This window comes from Electrophorus electricus, unplaced genomic scaffold (assembly GCF_041902795.1).
Source record: "Electrophorus electricus isolate QZ-2024a unplaced genomic scaffold, ASM4190279v1 Scaffold183, whole genome shotgun sequence".
NCBI classification, from domain to species: Eukaryota; Metazoa; Chordata; class Actinopteri; order Gymnotiformes; family Gymnotidae; genus Electrophorus; species Electrophorus electricus.
Genome location: NW_027658464.1, coordinates 60,247 through 84,928, shown reverse-complemented (window position 1 = coordinate 84,928; position 24,682 = coordinate 60,247). Strand labels below are relative to the sequence as shown.

At 48.1% G+C, this 24,682-nt stretch overlaps 2 protein-coding genes and 1 long non-coding RNA gene across 4 annotated transcripts; 2 read left to right on the top strand and 1 right to left on the bottom strand.

The window, feature by feature from the left end:
• The first annotated feature begins 22 nt into the window (after positions 1 to 22).
• LOC145655136 (transmembrane protein 263-A-like) lies at positions 23 to 13,534 on the top strand. Of its 2 annotated transcripts, none has more exons than XR_014121300.1 (2): positions 23 to 2,870; positions 11,577 to 11,704. XR_014121300.1 is itself a non-coding variant. In XM_081708907.1 (2 exons), exons 1-2 carry the CDS (start codon positions 7,385 to 7,387, stop codon positions 11,855 to 11,857), a joined length of 324 nt encoding a protein of 107 aa, XP_081565033.1. In that variant the 5' UTR covers positions 4,448 to 7,384; the 3' UTR covers positions 11,858 to 13,534. The 2 variants fall into 2 exon arrangements, 1 of the variants encoding a protein (XP_081565033.1); XM_081708907.1 differs by lacking the exon at positions 23 to 2,870 and adding an exon at positions 4,448 to 7,427 and having other exon boundaries at positions 11,577 to 13,534.
• A 1,163-nt stretch (positions 13,535 to 14,697) lies between these two features.
• LOC145655137 (carbohydrate sulfotransferase 1) lies at positions 14,698 to 17,320 on the bottom strand. Its single transcript, XM_081708908.1, has 2 exons — positions 17,206 to 17,320; positions 14,698 to 16,391 (listed from the first exon to the last, which is right to left on the bottom strand). Exon 2 carries the CDS (start codon positions 16,326 to 16,328, stop codon positions 15,066 to 15,068), a length of 1,263 nt encoding a protein of 420 aa, XP_081565034.1. The 5' UTR covers positions 16,329 to 16,391; positions 17,206 to 17,320; the 3' UTR covers positions 14,698 to 15,065.
• Positions 17,321 to 17,611: 291 nt separating this feature from the next.
• LOC145655138 (uncharacterized) lies at positions 17,612 to 23,937 on the top strand. The gene is made up of 5 exons (XR_014121301.1): positions 17,612 to 17,692; positions 18,618 to 18,719; positions 19,218 to 19,348; positions 20,600 to 20,730; positions 22,116 to 23,937. It is a non-coding gene; the product is annotated as an uncharacterized LOC145655138 (long non-coding RNA).
• The last annotated feature ends 745 nt before the right edge of the window (positions 23,938 to 24,682 follow it).

Sequence of the window (24,682 nt, the reverse complement as noted above, 5' to 3'; positions counted from 1 at the left end):
CATTGTAGTTCCAGTTCAAAAGTAAGGAAGCAAAATTTTGCACACTGAGCCATGTTTTCACGTCTTCGTGTTTTGTCAAGCCTGTTTTTGCCGAGCTGTTCCTTTTGAAGGTCCTCCTTCACCAGCTGCAGTAAACTGATCTTGTTCTGCTCGTGAACTATTAAGTTCCGCTGTCAGAGACGCGACTGGCTGGGCCTTCCGAGAAGGAGGAGGCACATCCAGGAGTTATTAATAGGACACAATGAGGCTTTATTGACTCTTTCTGCCTCAGCCCTGTTTGCTGGGGGCCCTGTGAGCCGTTCCATCATTCTGACACATCCAGTGCACATGGCGGCGTGAGTGTGTAGGTGCGTGCGCGCACGCGTCTGTTTGTGTGTGTGTGTGTGTTTATGTGCGTGTGAGTGAACGCATGTCTGTGTGCGTGAGTGTATGATTTTCTGTGAAACTGACGGATGGGCCGTCAGCTGGGCGCTGGTCCTGGCACGGCGTGTTTGTTTCCTCACAACGCTGGAGGCTGGAGGCTGTGCGGAAGCCCTGTGACAGCCGTGGTGAGGGGTCTGTACCTGCGGACTGGGTTACTGTCAGTGGTTTGATCAGCCGCTGGGACCGCCACGTCCACAGGAACGCTAGCCAAGCGTCTCACTCCCGTTTTCTTTGATGGCCAGGCAGGAGTAGGCTTCCTTCAAACACCTTCCTTTGTAGGGGACAGAAAGTGCAGCCTGTGTGCAGCCGACAGACTCATCTTATTGACGCAGCTTCTGTTAAACCAGGACCAGAGTGGATACATGCACGTTTATACAGGTTGCAATAGTAATGGGAGAATGTCAGAATATGCGCAGTGCACAAGACTATTCTGAGCCTCACGCTGTCACCAAAGGAGGAATTTTGTAGTACATCACTACAGAAAAACAGCACAAACGGCGCTGAGCCCCTCCGCGCGTGTGTCTGGTCCAGTCTGCCCAGTGCTGCTGTGAGGTGAGCCGAGCTGGAGGATTTGGGGAAGTCTGTGTCATTCCCGTGTTTTCTCTCAAACCCAAGGAAACGCACGACTTGCTGCCTATTAGCTGTACTGTCACGCTGAGGTGTCACACACACTCAGGGCCGAGGCTTAGAGCGTGTCAGAGCCGATACCCATCAGCCATACCTACTGTCCGCGCTCTCTGACATGCTGGGGCTCAGAACTGCCTCCCTGAGCTGCCGTGTGCACACGGAGGCTTTGGGAATAGATTCAGGCTGGAGTCCCGAGGATCTGTTTTACCTAAGGATACCCATTAATTTAGTGGAAGGTGCGCGTGCGTGCTTTGGTATTCAGTCAGTGACGGATCTACCTCAGGGAATGAATAGTCTTGACTTGTGAATTATTGAAAGCAAATAACAGACTTTGTATGAGCAGCTATTGTGTTTTATGTTGTTGTTGTTGTTGTCTGTAAACTTGACTTCACCCTTGACTTCCCATCAGAGCAGTGAAAAGCTTTGTTTCTGTGGCTGAACGTCCTCTCTTCAGGCAGCCAGCCATGATGCGTGTAGCGTCTGCTCCTCTGGGAGCGCGGGACGTTGCCCGGAGACAGCACAAGCCGTCTGATCAAACCGTGCAAACGCCGCTCTGCGCCTCCACACGAGGAACGCCGGCACGACACAAACTCCGACCACTCGTAAAATACAACCTGGCCACGCTGAGCGTGATCCAGGGTTTTCGTGTCCAATTACTGCTTATTACCATGGCGCACTGCTTGCTGGGCCATCGGAGGGACGGTGGGAATGAGACGGGCTGAGGGAATGCTCTCGTATGGGAATGTTTTCAGAGATGATGACGTCTCTCTCGGTCTCTCAGCTCACCGCACTGGAGCAGAGGAGTGCCTCGCTAGTCATGACACTTTGTCGCTGACCGGCTGCTCCTCACTCTTTCTTCTCATTCCCTCTGTTGCTCCGTCTCTCCTCTCTTCTCCATTTCTCTCTTTCTCTTTCGTTGTGTATTTTTCTCGCTTGCTGTCCTTTCTCTGAGTGTGAATGATGCTTGTGTGTCTGCATGTCTAATAAAGTTTTGTGTGTGTGTGTGTGTCAGGGTGCTGAGGTTTCTGGCTGAGAGTACGCTGTGTGTGTGTGTGTGTGTGTGTGTGTGTGTGTGTGTGTGTGTCAGGGTGCTGAGGTTTCTGGCTGAGAGTACGCTGTGTGTGTGTGTGTGTGTGTGTGTGTGTGTGTGTGTGTGTCAGGGTGCTGAGGTTTCTGGCTGAGAGTACGCTGTGTGTGTGTGTGTGTGTCAGGGTGCTGAGGTTTCTGGTTGAGAGTACGCTGTGTGTGTGTGTGTGTGTGTGTGTGTGTGTGTGTGTGTGTCCCAGGGTGCTGAGGTTTCTGGTCGAGAGTACGCTGTGTGTGTGTGTGTGTGTGTGTGTGTGTGTGTGTCAGGATGCTGAGGTTTCTGGTTGAGAGTACGCTGTGCGATTGGCTGTTTCTTCTCACCGGCATATGACTGGATGGAAAAGTGTGTGTGTGTGTGTGTAAAGTGACCTTGGGTTCCTTGAAAGGTGCTATATAAATATATAAATATAACTTTATTCATTCATTCTCTTCTTTCTTTCTTTTCTCTCTCTCTCTTTCTCAAGGTTCTTTTGCTGACCTTTGCTGTTCTTTTTGCTGACCCCATCTCTCTCTGTCTCTCTCTCTGTCTCTCTCTCTTTCTCCCTCTCTCTCTGTGTCTGTCCCTCTCTCTCTCTCTCTCTCTCCCTCCCTCCCTGAAGGTGTATGTGTCTCTCTCTTATGTCCCGCCCTGTGACCCCCCAGTGTACGGCGAGCTGTTACGAGGTGTTGGGGGGCACATATCCAGGGCTGCTGTGGAGGTTCTTCTCTGGGGCAGTGGGAGCTCAGCGGTTAAGGTACTCGGAAGGTTGCCAGTTCAAGTCCTACCACCCCCTTGTTTCCACTGTTGGGCCCCTGAGCAAGACCCTTAACCCTCAATTGCTCAAGTTGTGTTTAGTCATGATTGTAAGTCTCTTTGGATGGAGGCGTCAGCTACTTGGCTGTTTTTGGAGCTGGTCCATGTTTGTCATTCTGTGCTGTGCTTGCCACACAAACACACACACACACACACACACACACACACACACTCACAGCGCGTGAGCGTGTGCGCCTCAATCCCATGGGAAGCCACTGAGATGTAGCAAGCTGTGTGTGTGTGTGTGTGTGTGTGTGTGTGGGGAGTGGTTTGTTGTCTTCTAATGAGGAGCAGCAGCATGGCTGGCAGTAGTGGTCAGCTAAACCCATGCCTTTACTCCAGCAACATGTGCACAAACAGGCAATGGAGTGGCGTGTGCGCATTTGCATGTGAGCTTAATGCCAGAAACAGATTGGGTGGCATTAGCATTGTGTAGCTGAGGGGAGCTGATGAGTGGCTGAGATGTGCATGGCCTGCCCGCCCTGCACGTGCACGCAGCCCCGCGGTCAGACCTCCTGGAAGATGAGTGCGCTGTTTCCATCCGGCGTGAGACTCCCGCTCGTCAGCAGGTCGCAGTAGAAAACTCCAGACAAATCTCTACTCTGCAGACACAGCGGCAGCAACGTTGAATTACTGGGCCGTGTGTGGCGGGCGCTAAAGTCCGTCGTCTTTGATGTTTAACTCAGTAGAGATGCTGAGAGTTCGCCACTCGGAGAGATGGGTGTGGATCAGCTCAGTAAAGTGGCTCTGTCCCCAGACCTGCTGGCGTGACTGCTACGTACCTCTCGTTCAATAAGAACATCATATCTATAACAGTTATTGGATAGTTTGCAGTAGGTCTGAATAATATGCGTTAAGATAATATCTAATAAGCAAGTTTAAAAGTTAAACTGCGTTAAGTGTTACAGTAAGCAGTACAGTGAGGGGTTCTTGGGCCAGTTCTTGGGGAAGTCAGAGCGCCCCACTCAGCCTGATTCAGCAGGTTTCCTAGCGCACATGCTACTCGCATGCTAATGCAGGTTCACACCTTACAACTGTCTGTGCACCACTAATATATTTATAAGACAGAAATATTTTAGATTTTGAATAGGTTAATAATGGCGCAAGAGGAGATGCTCCTCGGTGTGTCTGTCGTTCTCTCTGAACCCCCGTGAATGATGCAGGGAACGGCAGGAGGTGGAGAGGTTTTGCTTTCTCCTCTGAAAGTGACGGGTGTCATCCACCCATCACAGCAGGCTCTCGGTGTGCTGCCTGACCACAGGCAGTGTGCATACAGTCTCCCTGATGTCTCTCTCGCTCTCTCTCATGGCCTCTGTCTCGTCGTCATTCTCTCTCTCTCCCTCGTTCTGTCCCTGCGTGAGCACCTGAAGTTCATGCACTATTGAGAGATTCAGGGCGTGTGTGTGTGTGTGTGTGTGTGTGTGTGTGTGTGTGTGTGTGTGTGTGTGTGTGTGTGTGTGTGTGTGTGTGTGTGTGTGTGTGTGTGTGTGTGTGTGTGTGTGTGTGTGTGTGTGTGTGTGTGTCCAAACGGGCAGCACGTAGCTACTCCTCATCTCTTTTTCTCTTTCTCACTCACATCCAGTATATTTTACAGACTATTGACTCTTAATTGCAGTGCAGTAATCTCACATTGAGCATACTGTTTCTGGGTCAGTTTAGGGTGATTTAGAACAGTGTGGATGGGGACAAGCCTGATTCTAGGCCAGCCCCGTTCCTCTCTCATCGCCTGCTTCCGAAAGCCACCAGAATAAAATCGGCCACGCTTGTGCCTTGACCCAGACGCTAAAGTCTAACGTGCGCGAAGCTGGAGAGAGTTTGAGAAATGGTTTCATTCTGCAAGTTTGAGAACAATTGAGCCACATCTCTGGGAGCAGCGAGGGATACGCGTGTGTTGGCTGTGGAGTTCACAGGGCCTTAAGCACACGCACGAAACTGAGCTGGAACAGGGAAATAAAAGCGCTCGTAGAAAAATGCCTCCTGTGCTCTGCCGACACGGCACCTTCCCGCAGTTCTCCTTTGGTTTGTTTACTTTTACGCTTTGGTTTGTTTACTTTTACGCTTTGGTTTGTTTACCTTGCTGAATTTTAAATAGATGCTGTGATGCAGTGTAAGCAAAAAGGTCATCTGTTCTGAATGTTGAGAGCCTCGCGGGATTTCAAGCTGGTGTTTTGGCTCCGACCTTCCAACTTCTCCAGCCTCTCTCCTCAGGGACACCCTGATTCAAATCCTCCCCCGCCGAGGGTCTGCGGTGTTAACTGCGGCGCATAGAGGTGACTTGTAGTGTTTTGACGGAGGCTGTTGATGTTGGCCCACGGACATCCCGAGAGCCTCAGCCACGCTGCCGTGACTCGTATCAGCCTTTCCGTGATTTTCTCTTTGTCTCCCTCTGGGCGTCTGGGGCTGAGTTTGCTGCCGGGGGAGGGACGTAGCCTTCACGCCTCCTCGCACGCCTCCTCGCAAGCCTCCTCGCACGTCTGTGTAATCGGACCTGTTGCTACCTGGGGGGGAGAAACCCCCCGCGTTGGGTACCATGGCCGCGTGTCGGAGTTCTGCGTGTTCTACCCGCCTCCCCTGGAATAGGTCAGCGGCGAACTGGCTAGGAGCGCCTCAGGCAAACGCTGACCTTTCCATTAAGTGTCTCCCCACCGGTTCCTTCTCCTGTGTCTGAGCCTGCGCTCGCGACTGCCGTAATCTCCCGGACCCGTTCCTAATCGCTGCTTCGTTTGGCCTAGGTTTTCCTTTCGCCCACTTTCTCGGGGCGGACGGGGCCAAGGATTGAGGCGTTTCGCTTGCATGGGGAGTAGGTAGCTCCTGCCGCTGCCAGGACAGTAGGCTGCTTCTGGAGGCCTGGAACAAAGGAGCCGTTGTGAGATGCCTGTCCCTCCAGACCTTCTCCTGCCAGACCTTCTCCTGCCCCGTACGTCCCTGAGCTGCTGAATAGACTTGTGATGGTTTTGTATTTTATTTATTTAGATTTTTTTAGATCGGATATCTTCCTGCAGCCAGCCTTCTGACTTGGCTCTCACCATCAGACGTCGTCATTAAAGGGTCATTAAACGGGTTCTCGTGTCTCCTGGGGGGGATCCCCAGTGAAGTCATTGTGTAGCAGTGCACAAACGCGCTCTATAGCTTCGGTTCGGGTTCGGGTCCCAGTTGTGCGGTGCGACTAGCTGAGGATGACCCGGGCACTGCTGCTGGGGACCAAGGAGCGTTGGCTTGACGCCGCTGGCGGAGTTGGGGTTTGAGGAGACGGAGTGGCCTGTCGGGGCGGCCTGTGGTGTGAACATACGCGGCAACAAACGCAGTGGTCCATTAGTGTCCCAAACGTCGAGCAGAACGCGGCCTCTTCCCGCCTCTGTGTCGCAGGAGGCCTCGTTTTCGCTCTGACCCCACGCTGCGTCTCGCCCCGGGCTTCTCCGCCGTCTCGGGGGCGCGGATTAAAAATAGCGTCTCCAGCAGGGACGCGGTTGACACAGTTCCTGCTCGTGAGTGTGGAGGATTTAACCCCACTGAGGATTCGCGTCGCTGGGGAAGAACTGATCCTGCTCTCTCCTCCTTCGGCTGCCTCTCTCTCCCTCTGTTTTCCTTTTTCCTCTTTCTTTCACTCACATCTCTCATTAATTCTCATCTTCACCACCCGTTTTGCTGTTTTGCTGTTATCCCCCCCCCCCCCACACACACTCTCTCCATCCTCCTGTATGTTGTAAATCTCAGTGCCAGGTGAGGAGTACAATATTTTGCCCATTAGTCCTCTGCACTCACTAGAGATGATGTGGGGTTTGAGATTGTCGTAAATCCAGTGGCCGAACGCACTTCTGGGGCGCGCTGGCTGACTGCCTCTCACGCAGGAGCTCACTGGTGGGTGATTGCTTAGGAACAGACGCACCTCGGCTTTCCTAATTTAAATCAAACGTGCTTTCAGTACTGGAAGAAATGGCAGCAAAAATTAGTATGTGCTTGGTTAAAATGTGTAAATATCCCTGTCGGTGACGGTAGTGGCGACCAGTCTGGAACGTCTCATCCAACTGCAGGAACCTGTGTTGAGATCTCACCTTTGAGCCTGCCGAGCGGACGTCTCTGGTAAAGATGTTTCATCGTGGATCTGGTGTGCCTTTTAACACCTGAACATAATAAGTGACTGGAGGAGACATCTCATCTCATTTCATCTCCTCTCCTGCACAGTAATCGCCCACCTCCTCTTCGCTACGGACCCTTTCCCTGCATCACCCCTGCCCTTGTGTTTCCCACGCTCCTGACGTGTGTTTCACGTCTCTCTCTCCCAGCTCACGGCATTCCTCCGCGCAGGGCGTGCGGCGTTCGCGGCGGCATCCGTACGCTGTCTGCGTCGAGTGCAGCCCGCGTCCTTTCCACAGCCTGGTCACGTCCCCACGGTTACCTCTGACCCGGCTCCGGGCCGGTCCTGTGGGTCTGCATGCACACGACGCGGGAAACACCATGGCGGCCTTGCTCGTTTTGTGGAGTTTGTGCAAGAACTCAGGTTGGTTGCTACGTGACCTTGTGGAGCCGTCGTGGCACAACCCCGTTCACTCAAACGCATCGTCCGGCTGGATGCGGTTGGCAGCATCAGATGTGCAGCATGGGTGTGGATAGCATATTCTCTCTCTCTCTGCTCAACGAAACCTAATCAGGCTGTAACACTCTAGACCTGTAAGATCACTAAAGACCGAGCTCCTAGCAGAGTACACAGGTGTGGAAGGCACAGGTGTGTCCAGATTCCACAGGTACTCTGTTCCCTGGAGGCAGGGGAGGGTCTGGGTATTTCTCGGAGACATGCAGTCTAAATTTACGTCTAAATGGAGCACACACAGTACAGACAGGTGCGCACTGATTAACCCGAACGTCCAGTTACGTGATTTAAATCCATCTTCTGTGGTCCAATGACGAGGCCCATTTGAGTCTATGTTGTGGATTCACTAATGATGATGATTATTATTATAGATGTTATTTAGTAATGATTTAAACTGCATTTTAAATGTTTATTTGTTCCTCATGTTTGACTTGTATTGGCTGTAATGGAACCTGAGAAGGTGAGTAGGAACTTGCTCGCTCATCACCCTTCGTCTCTGCTGATTTGAACACTCGAGCACTTTAATCCACAGGTCTCATTTCCCCGTGCAACTGATGCTAACCTCCCGAGACTGGGAGTTCCATGTTCCTAGATGAAAAAAATATCCAGTGGAATATCTTAACCTTTTCATGGGAGCGTTCAAATGTCACGCTTCTGTAGTCTGAATTTGAGAGAAGAGCGACATTTTCCGCTTTGCTGCAGAATTGCATCGATCTTTTAAGGCTCCTGTCAGAACCAGCAAATTGGTCACTCTGGGCCATGAGGCAAGTGCTCAGGTGTTCAGCTGTCTGGAACACACGTCCACTCGCTGGTCTGCATATGTCCTCTCACTGGTCTGCTCATATGCAGTAGTTTAGTAGTACAGGCCTCTGTGTGTCCCCTCTACTCACTGACTGTGTTTCTTGTTTTTAAAGCACTTTATGTTAATGTGGATAAATACATGCTCCCCTGTATGTGTTAGTCAAACTTTCTATTTGCCTCTGACATGCTCTAGTTTTGTTTCTCTTTATTTCTGTCTCTCTCTTTATTTTTTGCTGGTTTTCTCCCTAACCCCCCCCCCCCTCTCTCTCTCTCTCTCTCTCTCTCTCTCTCTCTCTCTCTCTCTCTCTCTCTCTCTCTCTCTCTCTCTCTCTCTCTCTCTCTCTCTCTCTCTCTCTCTCTCTCTCTCTCTCTCTCTGATTGCTATACTCTGCTTTCTTTATGACCTGGTGCCGCAGGCCACTAATAAGTAATCAGGTAGGTGAGATTAAAGGACCTCTCTCTGCAAAACCTAATCAGCATGGACCACTCTAGACCGTAGACTTGACGGTGAGAACAGATCTCTAGCCTGGGCTCCTCGTAGAGCGGGTGCCCAGATCCACCATCAACCTGGGAAGTGTGCCCACGCCTAGTGGCACCTCACATCCTGTCAGTGGCCATAACGCTAATTATGCCTTTGGTTCCGCAATTGTGCCATGGCACAGATTCCTTCCGACTTCACGTTTAGTTCCTGTGTGCTTGGCAGCGAGCAGTACCGCAGTATTCGACAGAAGATAAATGTCCATTTTCAGCTTTTTTCCTTAATAGCGCATGCTCCTGGTTTAAACCTCTATTCTCTATTCCGAGCTTTTAACAGCACACAGGCACCCTGTGGCTGACATTAGTGAAACGCATAATTACTGCTCGTCAGGGCCCAGGTCCTCAGAGCTTGCTGTTAATTGCATGGTGCATCCAGCACAGGTGGAGAAGTGAGATTTACCCTAGCTGTTGGCACCACCCCAGTTGAGCCCTGTCCCGTAATGAGGAGTGAGGGAGCGCGAGACCCGGCGGCTGTGGACTGGACGTTACCCAGCATCCTCTGGGGACACTGCGGCATCTTACAGCCTGTAGGAAGCAAACATCACGTGTTATAAGGGAAAAAGCTTGCATTTCCATCTGCTGAGTCAGAGTAGAATCTAGAGGAAAGATATTTAGCGAGGTGTTTTTGCACGCACGGAGAGATTATGTTGACAATCAGTGAACGGTATATTTGGGCTAAACTGATATGTCACGTTAACCTTACAGTTATGTTGCCACTCCTGGACATCGCCATCACGTCTGAGTACTCTTGCCTATCACCGGTAACGGAGAGCACCCGCCTGGCACTTTCACAATCGCAGGGCGTTTAGTGGGCATCACCACTACCGGAGGTCATCTGTCAGGCATCACTGCTGATGCATGGCATGTTTTGTTGGTGCGCACTAGCTCAGGGAGGAATAAAGAGGATTTTTGGGGTCCGAAGGGCTCGAGGATCACTGACGTGATTCCAGAAGACAGTTTTCTGATCCTCTCATTCATCAGACAACAAGGTGTAGTTATTCTCAGGCCCCCTTTGGTAGATCAGTAACACACACACACACACACACACCCCTCCTTCAGTTCTTTGGTCATATCGATCGTGTGCAAAGATGCAGGTTTGTTTACGGGCGACGGCGTCATCATGTTTTGGCGAGGGTTGGCAGAAGATGTACTGCTTCCAGGTGAGCTTAAGAGACTGACACGACGCTCACGTGGGTTGGGAGGTGTGTGGTTGCATCTCCTCTGCCTATTAGCAACCATATAAGGGCTGACGGTTTGAGCCTGTGGTCTGACCCAAATCCCACCGGTGTTTGGTTTTGGCAGAAGCAGCACATGGCAGGGGGATTATTGGTCTGGTCATGACATCATAAGCCCCTCGCTGACCTAGTAGAGGCAGACGGAAATAATTAAATCAACTCATCTTACACATTTCTGTTCTTTGGTGCATCTTATAATATGACCAAGTTTGATTTGAGTACTTTGTGTGTAACTCTGGGTTACTTTAACATAGCTCGGAAGGGAATGGGACACACAAATGATTCCATGTCCCCATGATTGATCCAGCAGACCACAGGCCGAAGTACTGAAGCTGTAACTCAATTGTGGTTGAGAAACTGACCTCCGAACAGGACTCAGATTCCAGCACACTCGTTTAGCATTACGTGTGTGATGCTGAACCCTGTGCTGTATGTCAGACCTGTCTGCTCGAGAGGGTCTAAATCAGGACTCAGGGGGGGTCTGCTACTCACCGTGTACGCAGTGTCGTTTTACCCAGCTCTCCCCATAAGCAGTTCCTACAGAACAGCCTGAAGCGTGTGAATGTGTAATTATGGGTAACAGATGCTGCGCGTCTCTAAGCGTGCGGTACCCACTCCGCTAACGGCATCCTTTTCTAGTGGACATGTCTTCCAGACTTTCAGCAAGCCGTTAAATACTGCAGCATGTCAAGACTCAGAAAGCTGTTGTCATGTCCTCGAGCGAAGTTCTTAATCTCGTGTTCTTGGGTTCGCGTCTCAAGCTGGCCGGCGCAGGCCTGGCAGCTTTACGTCCTCCTCTCGTGCAGATGCTACGTTTAAATTACAAAACAGGAAGTGGAGAGAAGGATTTTGCACGGCTGCCCTTTGCCTCCCTTCACATTTTCTCAGTTTTGGCAGACAGACGAGTCCTTGTTCAGAGCGCCGCTGGGTCGCTGCTACAGAACAAGACAGCAGAGTCTGTTTTAGCTGCATCACCTGGACTCCAGGCCTCAGCTAGCTAGCTGGACACGTTAATGTGCCATCTTTTAACTCACTCTATCTACTCGTGACCAGATCTGACTCGTTACTCAGAATATGACGGCTGGATGCTGACGTAAAGTGCTGTCAGTATTTGTGTCATGGGTCGAGTTGAAAAATTACAAAGGAATTGCAATTTTGAATTGAGTTCAAAATTGGTGGAATTCAGTTTTAAAGGTAATTCTGAATCTAACTTGTATACTGAAATGGTGGTCCAATTGAGTTTCATGATGTTATAGTTGCATATTATAGATGCCTTTTATAGATATTGTCTAAACAAAAAGGTCTATGAAATAAAAACGCATTGAAGTCTACTACAGGATAATCTCTCTGAAAGACAGATGAAGGGTAGTTGAAGAGAGGCAGTGCAGGAAAATAGTGGAGGCACTTCAAGAACTTTCATGTTCTCTTTGTAATTCTTAGCACCAGCTTCAGGATTCATTGAAAATGTACCTTTTATCTCTTTCAGATCTGGAGAAGGATCATGCCAAAAGCGAGGGGGGCGTGGTCTGGAGAGTGACGGGTGGGCTCTTCAACCTAACCAGAGGAGCCGTGGGCGCCACCCTCGGGGGTGTGGCTTGGGTGGGCAGCAAAAGTTTCGAGTTGACCAAAACTGCAGTGACGACCGTTCCGGCAGCCGGCGTGGGATTGGTCAAGGGCAGTGTTTCCATGGTTACAGGAGGGGTGGGGGCAGTAGGATCAGCGGTGGTTAGTAAAGTTACGCCAAAGAAAAAGGACAAGTCAGATTAGGTTTGCTAATGGCACACTGCTCCCGTCCACGCGGGTGTGTTCACTCTCTTGGGTGCAGGCTTTTTGGAACGCTAAGAGACGTGGTTATAGTGCCGGTGTCTGGCAGAAGTTGCCCTCTTGCACTAGATCAGGGCCAGCGTAAACCACCCTTCGCCTGGTAGCACTAGAAGAGGGACCGCAAAATGCATCTTGGAGCGGAGCAAGGGGGCAGCTTCTGCTGGTGTAGGTTTCACAGCTGGGATCTCATGCTTTTTGTTTGACTAATAGTTTGTGTGCGTGTGTTTTTTAGTTTTTTGTCTTTCGGTTTGTTTGTGTAACAGTTGGGAGGGCAGGACTCCATCTGTATGCTTGACCTGGACGAGAGACCTACCGTAGCTCCACGTTGAAAGCACACCTTCATTAAGAAGATGCAAATATATCAGAAATTGGACCAGCCAGTGTGAAACTGCTTAAGTATTAGACCCTATGAGTTCATAGTTGTTCAAGTGGCTGGACTGCAGTGATTCTCAGCCCATTGTAGTTCCTGGCTTCTCTCCTCTAACACGCCTGCATCGACTGCTTGTCTTGTCATGAGCTGAATCACTAGGGAAACCACACAGTCACGCACTGAGCTTTCCTGCCTAACCCTACAGAAAGCGACAGTTGCTCCAAACCCATGTCACATTTAAACTGTCATTCATTCCACTCCAGTCCTTGGATTACGTCATCAGACTGGTCTTCACACTGAGTGAGGGGGTGTTATGGAGACGGGGTTCATTTCACATGCTGCAGTCTCTGAGCCACTCGAGACGAATGCGCTTTGATTCCCAGAGATGGAGTTCCATTTCCTATTCCTTTAGCCATCACAGTTAGCATTGTGGCTCCATGAGGTCTAGAACTGCCGCTCGGCCCAAAATGTTCTTCTGTTGTTCTTCTGTTGGCGTGAAAAGGAAATCACACTCTCTCATCCAACGCCTACAGTGAAAGTTCTGTTGAGATTATTCATTTAACGTCTCTTTATTGGTCTGCTGGGCTTAGACTTGCTCCAAGCAGCTGACCGATCCATAATGCAGGTCAACAGAACCTGCCGTCAAATTTGCTCACAGCCAGAGTTCAGCCATGAACTGTCTGCTGCATTTAAATGTATATTCACGTGCCTCCATTTTCCATGAGGGCTTGGGGAATTAGACTGCGTGGTCCTAAGTGTGCCATGTACCCTTCACTAATGTATTCTTTTCCTCTCACATTCTCTGCTGTTTACATCTCATATAGAGGTCTGAATTATAACACCAAAAGATGTGCACATAAAATTTTACCTGAGTGTATTCCATTTTTCTCTCTCTTCCCTTTGATTTAACTGCTTTGTGTGCATTTGTTGGGTTCTTTTTATTATTATTGTTGTTTTTACAGTTGGTATTCTTCAATGCAGACAGTTCCTAGCTTGGCATGGTGTCCTTGAATGCTGGTATGTTGCATGCTGTCATGTAGTTTTCTCCACATGCTGTGCTTTTAAATTATGTATGTTATTTTTATCCATCTTCATGACCGTAGTGGGTGATCTGTTGTCTTGGAGACTCTGTTACTATAAACTGGACTTTGAAAAAAGAAAAAAAAAAGTAGATTTTTGCTCTATTATAGAACTATTTTTGCTAAATTGATGCTGTATTCTACAATTAAAGCAATTCTGTATTTTAGAAATGTGTCTTGGGTTTTTTTTTCTATTATATTTCGGTCTTATTCATCCTTTATAATCTGTACAAGTTAGCTAAGATGAATTATTTAGAAATAATGGGTTTAATAACCTGCTTGGAGCAAGAGCAGTGAAATAATTTCTGATTTCATTTTGCACAGTAGTAGCTATTAATGGTTAACGGAGCCATGGGCGTCCAGATGGGATCATTTGAGACCTGGGAGCATTGTGAAGAGTTCATGTAAGATGTAGCTGCATGATAAGGTCTTGTATTTACACTGTTTCCCATTGACAAAGGAAGATATTGACAAACTCTAACAAGGGCTCCTGTATAAGATGACACTTATTTGTTACGGTAAGTGAAAATATACTCGGGTGTCGTCCAAATGTTTTGGGAATAGATTTCTCATTTAAGATGTTCAAGTTATATTTATTGTTTTACTTTAATCTATATTCATTTTATGGCCACCAATTATTTCTTATGAACATCTGTCTGCTTACAGTAGCACTTAAATTCTGACATGATTCTGACATGAGTTAGACACACAATAGACTGCAGAATAGTTAGTAAATTAATCAGCCTTTCAGTGGTGAATATGCAGCTGGCTGCTGTTTGCAGATGAACCCTGCAACAAATGTCCAGATTTTTACTGTGCTGTGAGTGTCCTGAGACCTGTATTATGAGTGTGAGTGTATATGAGTGCTATGAGGGGGATGAGTGGTGTGTGTGTGTAGAGGAGTCCACCAAAAGCTACTCCCAGCGCTACTCTAATTAGCACCTGCTCTTCAATCATGTTACGTTTTCGCCACTGTTGAATATTGGTAAGGCACATCACAACTGTAGTAACTGCACTCGCATGTCGTGCAGCTCTAGAATGTGTGTGTTGTCTTGAGCGCTATACTAACATTCGTGCTTCACACACTCGGGTGCAAGAACTTAATCCTGATACCCTGCTGTAAAGGCATAACTAAAGACAAAAAACACCTGCATTTTCCATGACATTTCCAATCACCATGAAAGTCAATTAGTGAAAGTCACACTTTTAATAATAAATAATCAGGCTAAACCTTTGCACACATCATTCTGAAACCTATAAAACTGAGCGGTGCACTTCAGCTTGACATTTTAGTCTGCTCATGTGGAGTAACGTTCACAATTTCAGACCAACTGCCACATTCACAGGTTTATTGCATGGTGTTTCACACCTCTGTATTTGTGTTTGCAGTTTCTGGAAAATTGTTTCAGAACTTTATCAAAGGAATGGCAAAATATGTAGGAACTAATTAACCAGATGGTGTTTGTGGACAGAAAAAACAACCAAAAAAACAAGTAAGATGTCAGTCAACAAGTCCTCATTTGATTGCGTTTACTGAGATTGACTTGGGATTTCCACTGAACATTTTGGTTTGATTTGTTGTGCTGTTCAGAGTGTCACTGCAAGCTTTACAAAGTTCATAGTGCAAACGGTCCAAATGAGTCAAATTAAGGCAACAGTAGAAATCTAGAAAAATAGTTGTGCGTGGGCGCGCTTTTTTTCGTTACAAAAAAGGTACAAATGTTTTGTCCTCGATGACCGAGATGGACATGTTCTTCAGCTCCTCAGGTGAGCTCACGGCTTTGTAACCCAGTTCTTCTAACACCTGCTGGCAGACCGTCTGCGTGTAATCAACAATGTGGTGTGAGAGTTTCAGCCTCCAGCTCTCCGCGTTGGCGGCCGAGTCCCTCACTGTGCCGTACTTCTGCTTGGCCGACACGTCGCTGCTGCCCCTGGTGTTGTTGCGGATCCACTCCTCCACAGCCTTCTCCATGGACAGGCCCAGGAACTCGTAGATGTCCCGGGTCTTCTGCAGTGGCCTGCGCGCCAGGTCCTCGTACCTCACCAGCATGTACCTTCCTCGGAGCCAGGTGGGCCGGCTGGTGCCCGTGCCCACTGACCGCAGGACGTCTTCACACACGGTGGTCAGCTGACTCAGGTCCAGATTGTATGGTTTCCTCCCCGTGGCCCTCCAGATCCTCCAGAGGCGGTACGTGTCGCGGAACGTCTCGATGCGCGAGGACAGAATGCCCCTCGGGTCTCTCACCAGCTGGATGACCTTCAGGTTCAGCCGGGGGTCCTCTATGAGCGCCCTGAGGTCGCCGACCTCTGGAATTCGCACGGTCTTGATGGCCACGTGGCGTCTCTCCCGACAGGACTCGGCTGCCAGGGTCAGGTTGAGCGAGGTGCACTTCCTGATGCAGTCTCCCTCCTCTATGTTTACCTCGCTCGGGCTGAAGGCATCGCACACCGGCGGGGAGCACAGGGCTTTGCTGGCCCCCCTGCGGAAGAGCTTGTCCGTGGTGTGGTTCGTGGGATGAGGCTTGATGTAGCTCTCTAGGAAATAGAGGTCGCAATTGTACAGGCTCCGTAGAAGGTCACGGCTGGCTCCCAGCATCACCCGTCGATCAGCACTGCCCCTGCTGTGGGAGAGGTGTGGCATTAGGGTGGTCTGCACGTGATAGAGGGGCTCAAACAGGTAGAAAACGTGCGAGTGCTGATTAAAGAGCTGGCCCGCGAACGAGGAGCCGCTGCGAGTGGTGGCCAGAATGAGGACGTGAGTCTTCCTAGAGGCGTTGTAGGAGAAGAAAGAGAATTCGTCGCAGGAGCGGTCAAAGCTCTCCACCTCCTGGCTCAGGGCGCAGTTCAGAGGGCTCGGCACGGGGCAGATCTGGAAAGGCTGGGCTGTGAACGTCCTGATCGCTGTGTACTGGATGGCGATCGACGCCAGGCCTAGCAGAACCACTGCCTTCCAGGAACATTGCATGGCTGAGTAGCTTCATTTAGGTGACGCGGTCCGATTTGTTGGTGCTCATCGGCGAAGGGACAGCTGAGATTTAACAGAGAGGATCCGTAAGTTTGGTTTGTTTTTTAGATTTCGTTAATTAGCCAACTGACAAGCAAACAACATTTCGTTTGATGAAAGACAGACACGAATTCAGAAAACGACACATTTCCACTTGGTCCCGAAATACACCTACGAGGCGATCTCTACTTAATGCCAGTAAGCTCATCAGTCTCCCAGCGATCATTTTAAACGTGGTACTGATCAGATTACACAAAATAGGTCCTAAAACAACGATTATACAAAAGAGGTTCATGCTCTCCTTACAGAGGGAAATTAATTAGCGTAGAAAATCGGTTTCCATACCACCTCGAAGCGCAAAAACTTCGTGTCTCATACTTGCTGGAGTGAACGAGTAGCTGGGAATAGCATTTTAAAGAGTCTCAACTCTCGGAAATATGCAGTTTCGATGTGTACTTCGGATGCTGGACTGCACCATTTTATTGTAGACTATCTAAGAAACACGTAGCACAGGGTATGCCTTTCATTAACGTAGAACATCTTCGCCGAATTCTCGAAAAGTCCGTTATTTCAACTTCAGGTTGAAATATCTGCTTCAGGTTGAAATAAGGCTTTTCTTTTATACATCACGGATTCTTAGGCAGACATGGTCTTTTGCGCATACTTAGATTATCTGTACACATGCACATGTCTGGAACAAGCGAGGCAGCGCGTTGTGGTCTGCTTTACCGCAGTGCAACGGCACGCGCCTTCATCTGAGACCGGCAGAGACGCGAGGCGACGGGGACCGGTGCAGCACACCACTTCGCAAACGTACAAGCAGGAGAAAAGGTTTCACCTTGTTATACTCGCCTCGGTGAGCCGGACGAGGGCAAGACGGAGACGCGAGAAAAGGATCCGCCGGTTCCTTTACGTCCTGGTGGACGCTGGCACGACCAGTCGCAGAGGTTGCGAGGTTTGGTTATATGAATGAACGTGAAGAGCCAAAAAAGGGCTGTGCTCGCTGGGGAACCATCCGCACGGTCAGACGAAAGCGGTTAAATCCCCTTGCAGGTCGCCGGCTGCAGGACGAAAAAGGACGATCTTTAAAGTGCACGGGCGAAGTGAAACATCTCCCGTGCTGGCCGGACAGCTATAGATGGCTTTGACTCGCGCGCAGCTCCGTCGGTGGTTGGAGCGTGTGGCGGAGTGGGGCGAGACAGCGCGAGCTCTAAGAGCTCTAAGACCACCCCAAACCCTCTAGGCTACTAATATCCCCCGCCCTGGAAAAAAAAAAAAGCTTGTCAGAGGTTTGGTGGGGGGAAGAAGAATCCCAACTTTGGAAGGTAAATGCCATCGTTCTTCTGCCCACGGAGGCCCTTTGTGCTCGATACTGCAGACCAGGGTGGCGATTGATTTGGTGACGATTTGGTGATCGGTCGGTGCAAAGCGGCTTTCTTTCAGTATGCAGCCATCTCCAGTTTGCGGTTGTTAGATTTCAGCCCACGGAAGAGCAGACTGGAAGATGCTCTCAGTGCAGCCGTGCGTAATGCTCATGGAATATGGCGCGGGTTTCCGTGTTGAGGCAGACGTAATTGTGTAGTTGCATTACGTCTCATCATTTGCAGGTATTCTGCAGGTATATTTGTTGCCGGCCTGGTTGCTCAGCGGACAGTTTCCATGTGCACCCATTTAATATAATGTCGGACCGACCCACTGAATCGCCGGGGATGTGCAATACGATACAATACGATATGTTCTCAAGCAAAACGTGTACGTTCCTTCGGTGTTTCAGAACAAAAGTGTGACTTTTAAAAAGTGCGTTTGAACGCACAGGAGGGAATACTGTCCTGGTGTTTAAACTCATGGAAATGCGTAGATACATCAAAGCTCACAAAAAGGGTTTTATGAGTCCAGTCGGCTCCTTTATCAAAGAGAAGAGAGCGCACCGCTGACTCAGAAACTAAACTAAAAAGGGATAATGATATCGACAATTAGCCGATATTATACTCAATATATGACAATATTATCGAGAATGCTAGATTAGGAAAGAGTGACTGGTCGGTGTGCAAGGTTTGTCCAAAAATATTCAAAACTCTTATTGCGCTACGACAATAAACGCTTTAGTGGAGGTATAACAGTGATATGTGATGAATGAAACGATTTATTCTTTAAAGTACTATTATTCGTTAGGCAATAATGAAAACTTGCACTTTAGAGGGCAAAACACGGAACTGTGGTGATGTTTAGGTAGCGTTCATTGTGTTTCAGTGGATTAAAGAGTCTGAAAGCAGTGATCGCATTCCTGGTGGAAGAACAACACTGCATTTCCTAACATACGCATTTCCCAACACACTGGACTCATCTCATCAGGTAAGTAACAAGCCTTTCGTGTGGATAAAATGTTCGTGAGATCTGGAGCGAAAACATTTGACTAAACCATTATTAAACCATAGAAATGTCATGGTAAGAAAACTTGAACACCAAACAATATAATGACAAAAATCAATTTTAAAATGTACAATACGAAATCATATGTTCAATACAAGAAAAATAGAAGGGTTATAACAAAATGTTTAATGGTAATGGGTATTTTTGTTAAGTATATAGTGTTGTGTTTTTAAGAAGGCAGATCTAAACCTGATGTCCTATATATAAACTGTAATCAAACTCCTTTCCATGTTTTTTATGCCTTAAGCATTTGAACTGATATCAGATTAAAATGCCAGCTATCTCATCATTTAATGACACTGAGAAATGATCCTAAAAGGAAGGGAATACATTTCCCCTAATTAATTCAGCCTTTAGAATTTCAAATGAAACTCTGCACCTTTCCTGTACAAAGTGTTCTACGTTCATTTCCCTTCCCAGACCTGCTTTCTGCCTCCCTCATCTGGAAGGTTCTCCTCTGGCTGACGCGTTTGCTCCAAGCCGCCCTCCTGCATCTGAAATGGGGTTTTTCTCTCAGCCGCGCCGTCTCGCAATCACGGAGGCTGCCAAATGTGAGATTATGGCTGGCTTTAGCTAAATCAGTTTTATCTTTGTGTGTTCAATGCGCCCTCGGTTTCAATCAGCGTATGTGCTCAAGCATTGGGAAATGTCAGGCCCTGTGCTCTGGAGAGACACAGTACAAGCACAGGTGTGAGAATGGGTGCGCACCTCCTAATCCATCCAGGCGCGGAACGGCGGCCGGCGCTACACCAGGAACGGGCGACGGAGCCGGTCGCGTCTGCTCCACTCCGCCGTCCCCTGAGCCTGGCTGCGAGGTCAGGAGGATGGCGATCTGCTTCAGATTAAAAGTCAAGACAATTAAGCATCAGTTCATTGCTATTTGCACCATCATCTCCGAGGTCAGTTTTATTCAGAGTGTGTGATTGCACTGGGGGGGTTCTGCATTGCTCATGTCATGTTTGAATTCATGTGAGCAGCTGAGGTCAGTGATGTCCATCGAGTCCCTGTAGTGAAATACCACCGTTAGAATTAGCAATGAGACTCCCCTTAAATGTATTGTCTGTGACATTCTCGCGTAAAGCCACCAGGTGCAGGCTCTCTCAGAAAAGAACCAATCAGATATCAGACATTACATTCTCCATAGAGCTTACTTGACATTTTTGGGAGTACAGACCATGCCTTCAATTAATGGATTATGGTTTGAGGAGAGAATATAAAAGAGATGGGAGCAGAGTCAGAGAGTGTTGGGAGCTGTGCCTGCCTTCTCCTCTGCAATGGAAGGCCAGTTCTACTGAAGACCCATATGAGGAGTGTGCGGGTGGAGCCCGGACACAGCTGGACGCGTGGCAGTTGTCCTGGGGCATGGTGGTATGGAGTGGGGAATATTTGAGCCAAGGAGGGAAAGACGTGCCAGACGTCATCATTTTCATGGCTTCTGTTATCCTAAAACTCCATATGAGGTCCGACTGCTTCATTCTCCTCGTATAGCTTAAAGTTTTAGCTCATGGCTCACAGAGTGTTTAGCCAAAGTGCCTCTTCTTCCCAAGCTGGAACTCACTCACACAGTCCTGTAAAGTGCTTGTGCTCTCTTCCACTGCCTCTACTGCTGTACTTAGAGTCAGATGCATGTTGGTCGCACCAGGTCAAGCTTCTTCCTCCAGTAGCGCCGGATTTGCCGGAATGAGCCAGCCGGCTCGATTCCGTGTAACTGAAATGGGTTTGTATTAGTGAGAAGTTGTAGCAAAAGACTTCTGAGGTCAGGTGGAACGCTTCACTGAGACAGGAGGGGTTGTGTGTTCCAGGACACCTGGAGAGGACGTGGACAGAGGACTCGGTATCCAGACTGGACTAAAGGAGAGACTAGGCACTGCAGACACAGCACAGTGTCCCACTGATTTCGCCCTGGAGAAACAGAGAAGCAGCCCCATTAAAGGTACATGTAACATTCTCCATTACAGGCCTGGTTCCCCAGTGGAGCGGCTGACAGACTGGTTTTGTGTGATGCAACAATAAAAGACTTTGAAGGAACAATTACGGTATGAACTTTCTAAAAGACACAGTGGATATGCTTACCATGCTGTGTTCTAGTACACTCAAAGCAATATTGCTGGAGTGCTTGGAGCCCTGCTCAGGCAGATCCTGTGTGGTTTTGGCTTTAGAAGTTGCTTTCCAGAACGTAGCCGACAAAGGAGAAATGAATACAGACAATACAGCGCAATCTGAAAAGGTTGAAAAGATTTAATACAAAATACAAAATCAGTTACTGAACAGGCAGTGAACCCAGAAACAGAGAAGTTAGTACAACACCATAACTGTCTACACATATGCTTTATCTAATCACATTGCCCTTGCTATTCCGAATTATGTCACATATAATGGGTCTAATCAAAACTAATATATGCTGGCAGACTGTGATCAACTAAACAGTCTCTGAACTCAGTCCATTCAGGCAACATTTGAACAATGTTTGTGCTAACAGCTGTCATGGATGTACGTCCGGTTTACCATACAAGCCGGTTTACCATACAAGCTGATCACAAGCTGGGGTTGTAAGGTCTCGATGTTCTTATACTTCAGCAGACGTTCATGGTCATGGCTGGCTGCTTCCTTCTGAAGACAAAAATAGAACCGAAATAAGACTCAAGCAAGCACGCAGACAAGATATTCTGAAAATAATATCCACTCCCACGGTTCAGTGCGGGACCTTAAAAGAATGTTTTCTTGGTCATCTCTGCTGACACATGTCGCTGTTGCTCACAGTTCCTATCCGCACGCGCTCACACCAACAACGAGAGATCAGAGATCACGTCCATCTAAGAGTGCACACAGTTATTACTGAGATGTTAGAGGAACGTACAGAAGCAGGCGACGGTTTATGAAAATGTTAAGCACTGGAAAGGAGTAATTTGACTGCAAATCAACTGCTAATGACTTTAAAATGACTTTGATGAAGGTGTATTTCTAACAGGTATTAGGAATGGCATTCCCCCGGGTGAGATGTGACTGTCCGCAGGGTCTCGTGTCTGGGCCGCATGGGCAGGACGTACGAACGTCATGCCAAGCCACGGGACTTGCATGAGTTGATTTAACTTGAAATTGAGCCGTTAACTTAAAAACAGGTTTTACAGTGATAATTACTGTTCTTAGGAAAGATTTTCCACTGCATATAAATTTGCAACGGCAAAGTGAAAAGAAATGCACTGGGTTTCATATGATTTATTTATTTTTTACAGTGTGGGTTGGTTTGTTTTTTTAGACATATATTTACCAAATTGAATATGTGATGCGGTCAAGTATATTCAATCTTTTTTTTTGTAGTGTGCTGTCATTTGCAAGGCCGACGTCTGCACCATATGTTGCTCCAGAGGAGGGAAACTTGGTCTGACACCTCTCCTAGCGTCTCTGTCGTTCTCTGGCCTGCAGCATCTTCTCCGCCCTCCCCGGAAGGGCGCCGTCAGCAGGGGCTGCAGGAGCCACGTAGGCACTGATCCGGATGGCAGCACGACGGGACGCTTGGGGTGCGGGGCGTGTTGGGAACAGACGCCTCGCCCCAGAGGACAGGCACCAATCCAGGCCAGGGGGACGTCCTCTTTAGTATGCGCGGTAGTTCGGGGTCAAGGCCGCTTATGTGCGCCCAGCCTGGCGGAGGAAAGCCAGGTAAGTTAAACGGTGCTGTGTAACACAACGCGCCCTCATTTAAGCACAGTGTCACGGTTTTAGCCGACGTGCTGATAGCGTTCTAAACAGACAGAGGCGCACGGCAGGTGAATAATAGCGCGCCACGTCTGGGTAGGCAGTGCGTACAGTGTTTATACGGCGGGGAGGGGCAGCGGGTCGGAGGAGCAGCGGAGACTTCAGGGTTATGGTGCTGAATAATTCAGAAACAAAGTGCATGAGCGGAAGGAACCTGGGGAGTCGTGACACCTCACCTCCGCCTGCATGGAATCACAACACAAGCAAGGACTCTCCGTGCCCAAGAGAAGGGGGAAGCGGCAGCAAACGCAGTCAGAACCGAACCCAAAAGTCCAAACTTCCTTCAACGCCCTACCAGGCTCCCACGGCGGGAGCGGAAAGTTGCTTTTCTTGGTACAGGATGCAGGGTGGTGTCACTCGACTGGCAGGCTTCATTGGAAGCAGATTTCTAGATTACACTGACATTTGCACCAAGTGATGAGGTTTAATTAAGCACCTTTGATGATTAAAACTGAAGCCTCTCCTCTGATGCTAATTAACCCAGTGGATCCATCGCAACACTCGGGTCACATATAAATTACAGACTGGGGAAATATTATTTCTTGCTCAACACGACCCAGTCCTTAACGTGTGTGTCTTTTACCGCCTCTAAGAATGATGCGTACATAGCAAATCGCTTTCAAGTGTGAGAAATTGCTGTCTTGGTTTTTTTGAGGCTGTCCTGGGTCTAATTGAAAGTGGATTATTCTGAAAGCTATATAGTCCCCAATACTGCCATAAAAACCTATACAGCCATAACGACTCGATGCTTTGTGGGAAAAGGAGGGTGAATCTGTGTGACGGAGATGAAGAGGCTGTTTTGTGAGCTGTTGAAATATGAGTGGATAATACAGTCATTTATACTTGATGGGAACCAAACCATTTATAATGCCATTTCAAAATAACCTTCAGTATTATTTTTGTTGGTGTCTTTTTCAGATTACCTACACTGTATCCATGTATTACTGCTGGAGCCATGTTAAATTTTGCCATTGTATTATATCTATTTGAAATGGATGCAGCTTTTCTTAAAAAAAACACACAAATAAAGCCCTTTATACAACTCTAACAGAGGGAAACTGAAGAACAAATACAGTGTTTAGACGACCATTGTTGTTATTGTTTAGATAATACTGAGGGCATACTATGTCTACAGTGTGAAGTGAAGCTTAAAATTTTCCACTTGAGTCTGTTTTATTGTCATATTGTGACGTGTGTATAACAGAAATGATTCTTTCCGGGTTTTCATGCTATGTGAGGCTTGGACAACCTCTGAGCAACAGCAGACGAGACGCAGGGCAGTGAGCAGTGGGTAGACAATACGGCTGGCATTACTGACGTCCCAGTGGTGAGACATTAAACATATAACTGCAAATAAACATTAAAGTGCCATTGAGAGAAAAATGTCTTATTGAAGTCCAAGTGAAAATAAATAAAGATAAATCATAATAAAATCAAAATAAATCAAAATGTAGCATTTGTCCATATGAGATCTTCTTTTTGGGGGAGTTTACCAGGATATATTTTAACACATTAACACATTAACACAACTGAAAAAACACCTTAGTATAACCCATCTGTGGAACATTGGTTGCTTACACATTGTGGGGTTAAATAAGCTTTTATATTCCTGAAAATCTCCGATACAAGCATTACAGCTCCTACAGGTACAGGGTAACAACGTAATAAGAAGATAACACGTCCCTAACAACACAGCGGCGGATCCACAATGCTGGGGTGTAACAGAGGGCTTGGAGGCTGTAAATTACACAAGGGTACTGAGCTGAGCTCTGGAAGGGCATCGTTATTGTTCTGTTAAGGCTTTCTGAACAACAAGCCCACGGTCTCCAGAGCTGCTATATTTCCCTCGTAGTTTCCCTCTGTTTTGTTTTTTTGTCCTGTTTCAGGCAATGTGAGTTTACGAACCCTTAGTCTGTGTACAGGCTGAGCTCAGAGACCACAAAAGCACAGTCTTGATCTGTAAAGCCTTCCCAAACACCAGGCTACCATAAACACCAGGTTACACAAACACCTGCCCACCCAAACACCAGCCCACCATAAACACCAGGTTACACAAGCACCAGTCCACCCAAACATCAGGCTACACAAACATCAGCCTACCCAAACACCAGGCTACACAAACTCCAGCCCAC